This window comes from Sceloporus occidentalis, unplaced genomic scaffold, assembly GCF_023333645.1.
Source record: "Sceloporus occidentalis isolate IW3139 unplaced genomic scaffold, rSceOcc1.0.p SCAF_47, whole genome shotgun sequence".
NCBI lineage: Eukaryota > Metazoa > Chordata > Lepidosauria > Squamata > Phrynosomatidae > Sceloporus > Sceloporus occidentalis.
The window spans coordinates 6,180,702-6,194,221 of record NW_028317027.1 but is presented as its reverse complement, the minus strand read 5'-3'; the positions used below and the strand labels follow the sequence as shown (position 1 = coordinate 6,194,221).

Here is a 13,520-nt window from a genome sequence, read left to right as displayed (position 1 = left end):
ACAGCATACTATCATATACCAACAACACTATTGCTTCTTTAACATAGATGTGCTCATACAATAGCATACTCAGGATAGCTATGTTTGGATGTTGAAACCGTCTATTTGTACCTTTTAGATACTTTTAATGGGATCCATGGAATCGCCTCTCTCTAAAAATGCTTTATAGCTGCTTTATCACGTGCTTCTTTTTCTTTTGCTTTATTTCAGTTTGTTTGCTTTTATAACTAGAATGATAACTTTTATACAAGGGCATTCACATAGTTTGATGCTTCACGTGAGCTAGGGGTATTTTGCATTGATCTGACAGCTTGTGCCTATGGTCTTTCTAAAGTTGTAAAGACCATCGCTTGTCTGCTCTGACCTTTAAATCACCTAAAAAGGATCAAACAGGGCTAGCCACAGGGTACGGAGTTAAGAAATAACATTTTCCATGCATCGTAAAGCCTGTTTGCACGTAGCATTCATAGACTGATTTTTTTTTATAATAGAAAAAGCAGCCAATGTTCCACTGTTCAGGGTGTTTGATATAAATTACACCCAGATCCTTCAAATGAGAACATTCAAATGGAAATCTGTAGACTGTATCGTTAGTCTGCTGTGATACTAAAAAAAATGAAGAACATATTAAAGATCTGAAGCAATACAAATGTGAACTGATGAAGGACAGCTATTCTGTTGGCCATATGCATAGCAAATTATGTTCATATATCATCCACCTTGGATATATTGTAGGAATGATTATATTTTCTTTTCACTCTTCATTTACTATGTACGCTAGATGGAAATGATTCTGTACCTTTCACAAGGAAAGGCCACTAGGTCTACCACTAAGTTTTAAAACATACAGCAAACAGCTAGGATTTAGCAGGTGTTTTTTGTTAATGATTTTAATGATATTATGGTCCCTAGCTATGATGTTCTGCTGAAGAACTGTCTCATGCCTTTATTCTTAATTTGCTTTTAGAGCTATAAGAAAAAGATATGGTATTCATGATTATAGTCTAAATACTAAAGATTACAAACTTCCTACAAAAATAGAATGACTTTGTCTCTGACATTACCAAACAGTAATGCCAGCGACATTAAATCCCATTTTGGCACAGTGATACACAGATACAGCCTTATAATTTGTGTGTGATGAAATCCATATGTGTTGGTAATGTGGGTTAGACATCCACATGTTCTGTGATATATTGTAATACGTTCGTGATAACTTTATATTGTGTAGTTGTGCTGTTGATCTTGGATGACATCAATGGAATTAGCAACTTAGTGAAGTTTAGGATAATTAGGTTCCTTTACTGTACTGCATTCAAGAGTCCTACGCACAGTGGCGACTCTAGGAACAATATATAGGGGGCACATAAGATACCACAGTCACAACTGGGGGGGCACAAATAAGTTCTACCACTAAATCATGCCACTGAAAAAACTAAATATATATAAATAAAATGCTAAAATACCAGAGTATTGCAGTATGCAATGATACCTTTTTTATTGGATTAACATAATACTTAAAATACAAGCTTTCAAAAGTTTCCCTCTCTTCCTCAGGTATTGCTTCAGACCTAAGAAAGAGCGAAAACAATCGAAAGCTTTTCTTTATAGTTTAGAAATAAGTGCAGAGACAGAACGGCTTGTTCTTGTGAGCAGAGCTGTAGCTAGCTCCTTTTGCAACGCAAGAATTGAAAATTACACACTGCCTTCACATACCTGCCCATAAACACGCATACACACATACACTGCCCTTACACAAACCTGCCCATAAACACACATATACACATACACTGCCCTTACACACACCTACCCATAAACATACATATAGACATATACCGCCCTTAAACACACGCAATTGCCCCCCTTGCCCCCTGTAGCGACGCCTATGCCAGCGTATCCAACATACAGCTTCAGAAAATGGTATGTGTTGTTTGCATGCATCATGGTGGACATTTACTGGGGTCTGTGATGGACAATTTAATGATATTCTATGGACCTCACAAACCTTACCACAGACAACGGTGTCCTTCTACGGACACTTTGCCTATCCCAGCTGGCAATTCTTTGGTTTGTCGTGTGTGCTTATTCTATGTTTCTATTGACATGGCCTTAGTATTAATTAAAAAGAACCATTGGAAGAAAGAACTATTGCATTTTAAATATGCTTTAAATGCCCTCACACATTGCAGATGAAGAAGGGGTGAAGCAGAAATAATTCCCCCCTGCTTTTTTTATGTATGCCATGGGAGTGATTTGGTGACTTCCATTAAAGTCAAACATGTATATGTGAATAGGCATTAGTGAATTTGTGAGTTGGTTGCTGCTCATTTTGTGCCAACTCACATTTACACTTAGTGAATAAACCTGCCAAGATGCCCTGGGGCATACAGGTTTTAAGATTTGGGTGGAAATTCTGCTTTAAGCATTAAATCCCATTAGCTGTCACCAGAATTAAAAAAAAAAAACTATGCATTTTGAGCTATATATATGTATATATTTATGTGGCTTTTTAAGTGAAGGTGGCACCTTTTGCCCTCATTGACAATGATTTACAAGGTGTTTTCAAGAAAGTTTTGCCAGGAGAATGTACTGTTCTGAGTTTCATACAGTCATTTTTTGTGCAAACTTTGTGACAAGAAATAAAAATGTCAAACAAAATGAAAGGTTGATATATCTTTGATACCGATATATTAAGAGCAGAAATATATAGCACTTGTGCTTTTCATCTATCTTCTTTGCTTTGATGGGTAGCTTAGAAAACCTGAATCCACAATGTGTATGTGAAAAATGCTAGGTTTGCAGTTATTGTCAGTCTATTGATCTGAAATGCCCAAGTACTAAGGATCTGGTCATTCTAAATATTCACTAAAATAAACTTGTTAGAGTATAATTTATGCTGGTAAAAATGTAGCATTTTATTTTTTGTTTCTTTTTAAAGGCACAGCGAGGTCTCAACCTGTTGACAGGGAGTCGTAGTACTATCCCTAAAGAGGGTCTTTCATAGAAACGTAGAAGTTGGCCGCAGATAAGAACAATTCGGCCCATCTAGTCTGCCCATTCTTCTCAATGTAAGAGTCCCAAAAAGCTTAAACAAGCTAGATTAGTCTAGGGTCATCAGAAGTCCTGTACTTACCATATTTCTGTCTGTACCTAGAATGCATGTACATTAAAACCTAAAGGTATATACTAAAGGTAAATTATATTACAAGAATATTTTTGTTTCTCTTTTTCTTTAACTATCATTAAAGGCATTTACCATAGTTAGCAGGTTTAAAAAAATCCAGTCAATATATTTTATTGAATGCTACCCATAAAATATTATTAGTTATATTGAATATGATTACATTTATTTGTACTGTCAGACAAAATTAATTAATTTCTTACACTTCCTTTTTTTTTTATAATACTCGGGAATCCCCTGTGGTGGACCAGGAGTCTCTGGGGGATTCCCAAGTATTCTAAAAAAAATAATTATTTGGGCGCCTGATCCCCACCCACGTTCTGCCTACTCCCCGCCTACTTTCACCTGCCCCTGCCCACTTCACTCCCACTAAAGGCTATCAGGGGCTAGCCCTGCGCCTTTACAAAAGAGGGAGAGCTACAGGTAGCCTACCCTTGAGAAACCTCATGTATGTTGATGATAGGCGCATATCTTTTTCATTCTGCCATGTTCTGTACACATCCTTCTTGGTTCCCCAGGGCATGTTGTAAAAATCTTGGCATCTTACATTTAACTGTGTAGTAACCTCCAAATGCATATCACAGCTTCAAGAAAATCTGAACTCATCTAGACCTCAAAGAGTTTTACCCCATGTACAAGGCATGCACTACTATTGCTGAATTTGAACCGTATGTTTAATTCTTTTTTTCCTTGATACAATAAAAAATTTATGAAAACATGTATTGAGCAGACATGTGCCAACTCATCAATATTAATTACAATACCAATACCATCAAATCTGATGCAAGAGCGCCAGATAAGCTCATTGATTTGGCAAGGGGTTTGTTAGCGTGCATGTTTTTATATCTCTGAATCTTAATTAGTAGTTTCCTGAGATTGTGTTGTGTCATTCACATCACAAATATACTGGTACATATATTTCCTCATTTTTAGGTAAACTATATTTTATTGAAACAAGGTGATAAATAAGTAAGAAGTCCAGATGCAATACAGTATATAGCAAAAACAAAAAAAGTGTACAGATACTTCTTTGCACTTGAGGAACAATCAGCAAAGATGTCATGTCAAATTAGATACAACAAAAAACAACAAAAGGTGTGAAAATAAACAGAATCACAGAACCAGTAAGCGCCTGCGACAGTCTGCAAAAGCCCCCGCCCCCCTCGGCACGCAACCCCGTTGTCCAGACTGGTGAGGAGAGAAAAAAAAAGGGGGGACAGGTGGGGTAGAGGAGAGACCGGGATAAAGAAATTAGACCTTACAAACGGAGGGAAGAGAAGAGAGGGTGGAGGGAGAGAGGGAAGACAGGTAAGGGAGGGGAGAAACCGGATAAAAAAAAAAGGGGGAACATTTTGCATAAACAGGGAAAAGAAGAAAGTGAGCCCATGGGATTCACACAACATTACAGGATCTCCGCCATAACCATAGAGGACTGGAAAGCTATCCAGCATGCCCAGACCCCAGTGTAAGCCTCCATCCTATCGTTAGACAGGTGAACTAACTCTTCTATAACCCTCACCTCCTCCACCCGGGAAACCCAATGTCGGAGAGAAGGGGCCTCAGTACGCCTCCAGTACAAGGGAATCAGACAGCGAGCAGCGTTAAGCAGTACAGCGTTTCATGGTCGATAGAGACCCGTCATAGTGAAAGAGCAAGCCATGGCACAGAGAGAGAGCAGGAATGTCCGCCCAGTCACCCCTTCTGCCAACGAAAGACTCCTATCCAAAAAATTCTGGAGCCTGCTGCAGCTACACCAGATATGCAGGTAGGAGCCGAGTTCCTCACCAGGTTGGATCACTCCCTGGGAAAATCCTGCTAAGAGCCACAGGCATCCGGTACCACATGGAGAGCACCTTGTAGGCATTTTCTTGAATCTTCGAAGCAATAGAACATTTGTGCGCTAAAGTGCAGATCTTCTCCCACTGATGATCAGATAGAGACTCCTCGAGGGGGGGGGGTTATATAAAGAAGGGGAAGAGGTGTAAAGGGTGTGTCACCAAAATAACAGAGGGTCACGCTGGACAGAGGGGGCAGAGGAACGCGGGTTACGTGCAGCAGCAATTCCCGAACTGCTGGGAGGCCGAAAGGAAACCCCAACCGAGAAGACAGCAGTATGGCTAAAGAAAAACAATCCCAGAAAAAAATACAAAGAGCACATTTATAATGAGACAATTTAGTAACCATCTACAAAATAGGGTAAAGACATCCCCGATAATCCCCCATAGTCCTATAGTGAGGAACACACTACCTAACTGGAGACATACTGCCTTTTGTAAAGTTTGAGGCATGATGATCTGGGGCTGTTTTTCTTGTTTTGGGCTATGCCCCTTAGTTCAAGTGAAGGGTAATAGTAATGTTACAGCATACAAAGACATTTTTGGACAATTGTATGCTTTCCTTGTGGCAATAACAATAGCAACCATAAAGCCGTAGTTTTGGAATGGGAGCTACAAGAAGCTCATATAGGTGTGGTTGTCAAGTGTCCATATATATATATATATATATCCTCCTGGGGGGTGTTGGCCCCATTTAGATCAGTCTTATTCTGAGAATTTGGACAGGCCCAGGGGACAATTGCCCTGGGAACTTCTGAGCACCGGCTACCCAGAGCCTACCCTTGCGGACACGGCCAGGACTGCCTGCTGATGTTGGTGGGGCGGTCCCGTTGATTCAATGGGGCGGTCCCGTTGATTCAATGGGGCGGTCCCGTTGACTTTGAGGGCGTTCCTGCTGATGTAGGTGGGTGTTCCCGCTGACATCACGGGAAACACCCCCATTTAAAGGGGAAATGGGCAGGGAGCGGACGTGTCAAGAGTTCACTCCCACAACCCAGAGGATTCGGGTATTTACCACAGAGAACCTGAGAAGCGGTGCTTCTCTTGGAGTTATCCTGGTCAAGCTCAGAGAGTTCCCAGGTATGCTTATTTATGATATTTCTGTGCCCCAAAAATACTAGTACATGTGGTTATCCAGGTGGGCATATTTGTGTATGAGCTTTAGTGTGTGGTGCTGTATAGATTGTTACAATGGCCTGGTTGCACCAGCCATCTCCTGTACTCTAGTACACTTTTAGTTAGCTATGCAGCATTCAATGCCAGAACCAGTTTATCTTGCAGGATACAAGGAATTTTCTTATAAAGGGCCAACCCCAGTGAGCTTCTGCTTTTTTATTACAATTAAAAATATATCACCAATATATCTCGGTGGGTTCAGTGAAAAATTCCATATAACATCTAGTTTGCAAAGGCAAATTTTGTCACACAGGTATAAATATGTCTTAAGTCTATGGTTAAAATGACCCAACCCCACTATAACATATGAGAATACATTTATCATATTCACTTAAGTGACTGAGAAAACTATTGTAACGTATAAAAGGCAGGATTAAACATATTACATCTGAAAAGTAGGCCAAGTTCCTAGTATGACATTTCTAAAGGTAAAGCCAATTTGGAGACCTTAATAGGGAGACCAAAGCAGGTGTCAGAACAGAAGTGTTCATCATCAGCCAGGAACAGCTGTAGTCAGTTTCTTGCTCCTTGTGACTTTCATTAGCCGACACGTGCACACACAGCTTTTATTTTAATACTGCCTTTATCTTTTGATGTTTGAGGAACAAAGAAGTACTGAATTCCGTAAGAATGTGAAATAGATCTGATATCCTCTTTTATTGATTTATAAAAGGACAGTCACATACTGGTCTGACAGAGAGGAACAAAAAAGGCGTTTTAGCCGTTACTGGGTGGTAGGGTTGACTCAAATCAATGAAACTTACGTCAACAATCTTATTGTGAATTTTTTGGGCTAGGACCATTTTGGGCTTCTAGCTCATGCTGAATGCTTTGTTTTCACAGAGCTTTGAAGGCAATAATGTTCTTTTTTTCCAATTCCAGATTTTAGGCAGGATTGAAATTAAGCTTAATTCTATCTCCAGTATCAAAGGGACAGCTTTAATGCATATTAGTAAGTAATTTAATATGCATTTCTCACATTCTGAAAACACAGCAACTCCAAAGACCCCCTGGAAGCCTAGCATGAACCAGGACTAGAGCAGGCTGTAAGGAAGTACATGCATCAAGTAGATTATTTTCTAAAGTATTGATTTTATTTTATTGGAATAGAAATAAAATGTATAGAAGTTTTATCTGTAACAAACTAGTACAGCTACAACATCCCTAATATTTACTTTATTACAAATATAAACCACAGAGGTCAGACCAAAGGCAAGACCTTGATAGTAAAGCTCTTTATATAAGGGACAGTGATGTCTCCAGATACTCATTGTGCAGTCTAATGTTCTAGTCTAATTGTAGTGTCCCATGGAAGATATACACTAAATTGTTAAGGGGTTTTGTTTGTCTTTTCTATCGGGACTGTTTAGAAGAATACACTTAGGTAGTCTAGTCCATCCGAAGGGTCAGAGTGAGAATTAAAATCGTATCTGACACTTTAAGGCCAGCAGTTGATAAAATGACATACGTCCAGCCACTGGCTGGAAACACATGGCTGCACGCTACGATCTTACACTTTTGCAGTGTGCAGCTGTATGTATCCAGCTAGTAGGCACGCACTAAAGCTTGCAATCTGCTACAAAAGCTTTATAAATGTATGTGGGATGAGCTAATCCTGACCTGTTGATCAGATGTGGTCAACAACACAATGGCTTTTGCAGCTAGCTTAAGTACTTATCTGTGCTTAATTACGTTATTATATGCAGTTTATCCTTCACTGTGTACTTTTTGTATTTTATATCATAACTATTGACACCTGAGGTTATGTATAAGTATTCTGATTCAAAGTTTGCAGCATGATCTTACCATCACACATCCAATGGTATGGTCCAGTCTGTAGGACCTCTAGTGTTTACATTTTTATACATATCTGACGGTTGGTGTGTTCAGACAGTATCCTAATAGAGGCTCACTACTTGATTTTACAAATGGGCAATAAACCACAGGTAAAGGTGACATTTACAAGAACACAAAACCCTAATACCAGCTGAAAAAAATGGTGGATGAAGTTTTTGCGACTGGATAACAGGGACTTTTAGAATGAGAAAAATAATTTTGAGACTCTGCTAAAAAGCTAGGCTGACAGTTCTTTTTTCTTCTTACATTCATTTTAACAAAAACACAACACAGCTTGTGTTTTATTCCTTTTGCATGCTCTGCAATTATACTGCTTTCAGACATTTGAATAAAACCGTCCTCTGCATAAATTACCTTTTTTCATATAAATCATGCATAGTCACATTATCATTAACCTCTCTATTCACGATATGCACGTATAAATTTCACACCTACAACGATAATAGCCGATGTGTTGACTTGTATGTTGTGTTCATTATTGTCCACCTACTTTAAACATCTGTATTATTTTTGTTGCTTGAAATCTGAATGCTATGTAAGTATTTGCAGTCATGTAAACAAGGGTAGTATGTGGTACAGAATAACAGGTGTTCCTAGCTGCGTCAAAGCATTTAGCTAAGTGTTTTCCTTCCCAAGCCATCAACTGCATCCTTTGAATACCAGTGTGGTTTTGTATTGCATCTGTAAGGGTTTCCAATAATTGCTAACTTAACTGAGAGAGCTGCATAGATCTAGTTCTGCTATGTAGACTTTTGCTGTCAACAAGAAGGGTTGATAACAGTACAGTTTTGTTGTGAATATGTGTATAGGTTTTCTTTATATTTTGAGATGGGCTGGGAAAACTTGCCAAGGAGCCAAGGTCTTCCATCATAGGGGCAGTGCTTCACCTCCAGGTGGGTGGGCATAGTATTTGTCTCTGTCCACTGCCTGTGTGTTCTAAACCCCAGGTCCTACCTACTCCCTGGTTTCATGAGGTCTACCCCTGCCCCTATGAGTACTATTACTGTCTTATCCTATGTGAAGTAGGAGATGTTATGTGAATGGCAGGTTTGGGGAGTCCCTAGGAACACTTAACCCCCTTTTTTTCCTCTTTCTGCATTTTCTTTGACAGATTTTAAAGTTTTAGAGATCATCCTGTGATGTTTTCAATAGTTTTTTGTGAATATAAATATATGGAAATGAGTTACAAGTTTGATACTTGCACTTTGCATGTAGCCAATATATGTTTATTTTAGATGAGAGCGATAGCATTTTTTAAAATTCCCTTAAGACCTCAAATAATGTTGTCCTTCTAAAACTTTTTTTGGGGAAAAATATAGGATGTGGGTGGTATACACCAGTAGCCTAACTAAGAAATGGAATCTCAAAGTATTTCAGCATACTTGAAAATTTCTTCCTTTGGTATAACAGATTTGCAGAAGCTCGTTTCTGTAGTCCCAAGTTTAAAATGCTTTCATGTGGGTTGCACATTTTCAGGTTTCAAGGTCGGCTTTGTACCGATAGGACCAAAGGAGGTGACACAGCAGGAGTGTTCAAGGAACCCCATCTGCTCATCACTCCCTGTAACCAACTTAGCCGTATAAATAAATTACTGCATAACCACGCGCACACACACAAAAAAAAAAATGACATCACCGAAAACATTGCAGAAGCAACAGAAAACAATTTGTTCCAACAGTTAATGCCACTCAAGCCATTATGAATATCAAACTCAATTTTCCAAAAGAAAAAAGATCCCCTTGTGAAATCTAAAGTATGTCATGGCAATCTAAAGGTTAACGGAGGTGTGCTTATATTGAATTGTATATGTTCAGTGTAGATGTGACTGTTTAATTGTCACTGTTGGTAGGTAATGTCTCATGCATTCAATATATATATAAAGCCAGTACAGACTTCAACTTTGCCGTTAAAGACAAGGCAAATATTTCTTACTTGTCTAAGTCGATAAGAAGTAATACAATTGCATGATAAAGTTTGCCATCTGCCCTGCATATCAACTGCAGTTTGCTAATCCAGACAAGATCTCAGCGAGTCATTGGCATTATTTCCATGATTACAAAAAAATGTAGATATCAGAGCGTACACCCAAAGCCTCTTTCAGGGTTATAAAATCACAAAACAAGGATAAACTGGTTTCAGACAGAGGAAGCCATTATCAACACAAATACATTTTTTTTATCTTAAAACAACAGATTTCTGCTTTACTTAAATCTTTTTCTATGATAAAACTACATAGGCTTAGAGAAACAAAGCAAGCACACAGAATAATTTTTTCAGCTCTGAAGACACAGGTGGGCATGCATGAGGATACCACCATTCAGTGATTGTATTAGCATATATCTCTGCTTCTCAATGCCATGGAAGGTCCATAATCTGTGGATTACGTACAATCTTTCATCAATGTCAGCACAAAAACATAGTCATCTCCAATAGACCTCGATGTGCGTTGAAGCCTTTCTGATAACATAGGAATAAAATTGAAGTGAGCCATGGCAAAGTGGAAGCAAGCGCACATCTAATGCTTCCTTCATGCTCTTACTCTCAATCCCTGGCTGCAAGAGAGCCATTATCTGACTGTAGACCTATGATTAATCAATGATAACAAAGATATACTCGGAGAAGCCTGACAGTCATTACTAGTGTCAATGGTGATACAACCGGTAATGTTCACCTAAGTTTTTTTAAAGATGCAGTTCCACTTAGACAAAAATACTGTCAAGTATGTTAAGCAAATCTGTCATTTTATCCCTTCCTTTTATGGTTTAATCACAATAATGTAGAATCTTCCAAGAACCTTTTTTAGATCAAACCACCTTCCAGTTACCTGCTTTGGTCTAACATGAAATGTAAGTGTTCTCGGCAGAAAACAATATTAAACGACGCACAATTTTACATGATTAAAAAAGTATTTCTGGGAAGTGTCTGGGAATTTTTATGTTGTTTTGTCACAAAAGTATTTAACCCATCTTGTTTTTCTTTTAAGTTATCCTTTTCTCTGCCTTTTTCAATTTATGTACTCATTTTATACTTTTTGTATATTTTTCTTCCATTGCTCCCTGTTCTCTAACAATGTATAACATACCGTACTTTGGATTCCAACAACACGATTTAACCGCAGTTAGATTAGTTCCATTCAAAATATAAAATTCAATATATCAGTTGATTTAATTTTATTCTATCATTTCCCAACCTCACCTTCTATTCATTGACTTATAATGCACTCCCTATGTTAATAAGCACCTATTCATCACTCTGTGATACCTTCCTATTAGTGTTAGAGAAGATTGTAGTTCATTTATATGAATGGAGATTAAACCTCCTGTACTGCAGTGAATGTGTTTTCACGGCACATTGAATACCAGCCCAATATTGTATATAACATTAGTGCTGTAGAAATATTGATTCCAGCTCACTCGTTCCTGCAAAGCAACTGAAGTGAGAGCATTGAACTAGTGTAGTATTAGAGTTTAACGTTGTACACCACGGAAATACAATATAATTTACTGAGCAGTGAAACATGTCTCATTTACATTCCCTCTGAGTGCCCTGGGGGCAGCAAGCCATACTAAGGCATGATTTACTAAATAATGACAGCCTAAATATTTATTGCATGTGTAGCACATTGATTTTAAGGTATTCTGCATAAGCGCATGAATGTATTTATTTCTCATTCATAAGATGCTGCCATCAGTTTCTAGCTATGGATATTTGAGATCTTAGGGTTAAATTACCCCTCTATCCTGCACAGTATCTCTTTTTAATTTGTTCATGCTCTGACTTTTCATATTTTGTTATTCACAGCAGAACCTTAAAGTCAATGTACTTTTTATGACCTCACCATCCAGTGCAAGTAGTCATTAACCTTTGCTAAGCTCCTTTTAAGTAATGGATTCTCTTTGCTACTCAACCCTGTATGTATACTCAATTCTCAAATGTAAAGGAACTGAACTACCTACTTCTGATTATTTGCCATTTAAAAAAGTTTTTTTAAGAGCAGGAAAGTGATTTTTATTTGATGGTATTTAAGTTCAGTAGCACTAAGTAATTTTTAGTAATACATTTAGCTTTTGGAGTTACATAAACGCCAGAGCATCCATCGTGGTTATACCTTAAAAACATTACAGATGGCCGTATAGTATATGAACACTTTTTGGAAGGGGTACCATATGGTTGAAAGCATGACTATGGGACATGGTTTTACCAAGACCTTTTAGGTAACTCTAGGAGTCATGATCATTAGGTAATTTTAGGTTTGTAAAAACTGCTCCTACACAATATGGTAAGAATGATTTAGGTCCCTAGGTGGTACTGTCCATCCAAAAATGACCATTAGACATTAAATACATGTACTAAAAGTAAGCGTTGACCTTGATATGAGAAAACTCTATACACAAACCTGCTGTCTGTTGATCACATCTTTGTCCTTTGGTTTTACTCACCTGGAACGCTGTAAACAGAAGTCAATTCATTCTACCCATTACTGCACTAGTCCAACAGATGTTATTTTCCGGCATGTTAATTTATACAGTTAATACAATAATTGCTGCTCTGAAGAACAAACAAGTGGTACTGAGCCTTGGATGAAATGAAATTTACCTGCCACTTGCTCTTTATTACTAGTAAACCTATGTTCGTAAAGGTTCTACCAGAATATTCCTTTTTTAAATCCACAACACATATTGTGTAAATAACGTAAAATGACATTTTAAAGGCGCTATATAGATTTGTTCCGTAGCTAAGTAGGCTGTTTGAATTTTTTTAGAAAAGATACCAGGGGACTCCTTATGCATTTTATGCAGAAACATGTTTAATCTTCTATTGTGTAAGTAATCAGGTGGTGGGGCCTTGATTGAAATGTTTGACCCGAGAATAGCCTTTTTTATATATCAGTCCTGTATACCCTCGTGATTTGGTAATAATAACAAATGGTAACAATAAAGGCTCCTAAAAGGCGACAACGTACTTTGCAACCTAGGCTGAGTAAGCAAGAATTTTACCTTTCGCAGTTTGTTTTGTAGCCGTTGGTCATAAAGTGATGACATATGGATTTTGTCTTAATGGTGTGCAGAAAAAAATAGCAATTTGTTTTTGTAGTGTTTGATTTGGTATAGAGTTTAAATGAGGCAATGTATCTCAAGCAATAATAATAATAAAAAACCCATTAGCTTTTGTGTCTGCCGCAGCATTTCACTGTCTAAGACCCTAAGGCTCGCAAAGCAATAATATCTTGTTCCTTTAATTGCTGCTCGTTGCTACATGTTGAAATAATCATGTGTTCTTCTTTTCTTCCTAGATGTCCATTGGTGAGAGAATCAGACAGTTACATGAAGCCCATAGGGATTTTGGCCCCACATCACAACATTTTCTTTCCAGTAAGCACTTTTACATTAATTAACCTGCATGCCTTTAGCTCGGTTAACCCATATTTCATTATCCCTATGAGAAGGGCCGATGTTGTAAAAACAGAAGGT

General features: G+C 38.1%; 1 protein-coding gene across 1 annotated transcript in view; it reads left to right on the top strand.

Annotated features, from left to right (window-relative positions):
* LOC149289279 (dystrophin-like) overlaps positions 1-13,520 on the top strand; it is an 874,963-nt gene that overhangs the window by 693,051 nt on the left and 168,392 nt on the right. Inside the window, 1 exon segment of the mRNA XM_089490922.1 lies at positions 13,343-13,421. Coding sequence (XP_089347048.1) covers positions 13,343-13,421 — 79 coding nt within the window.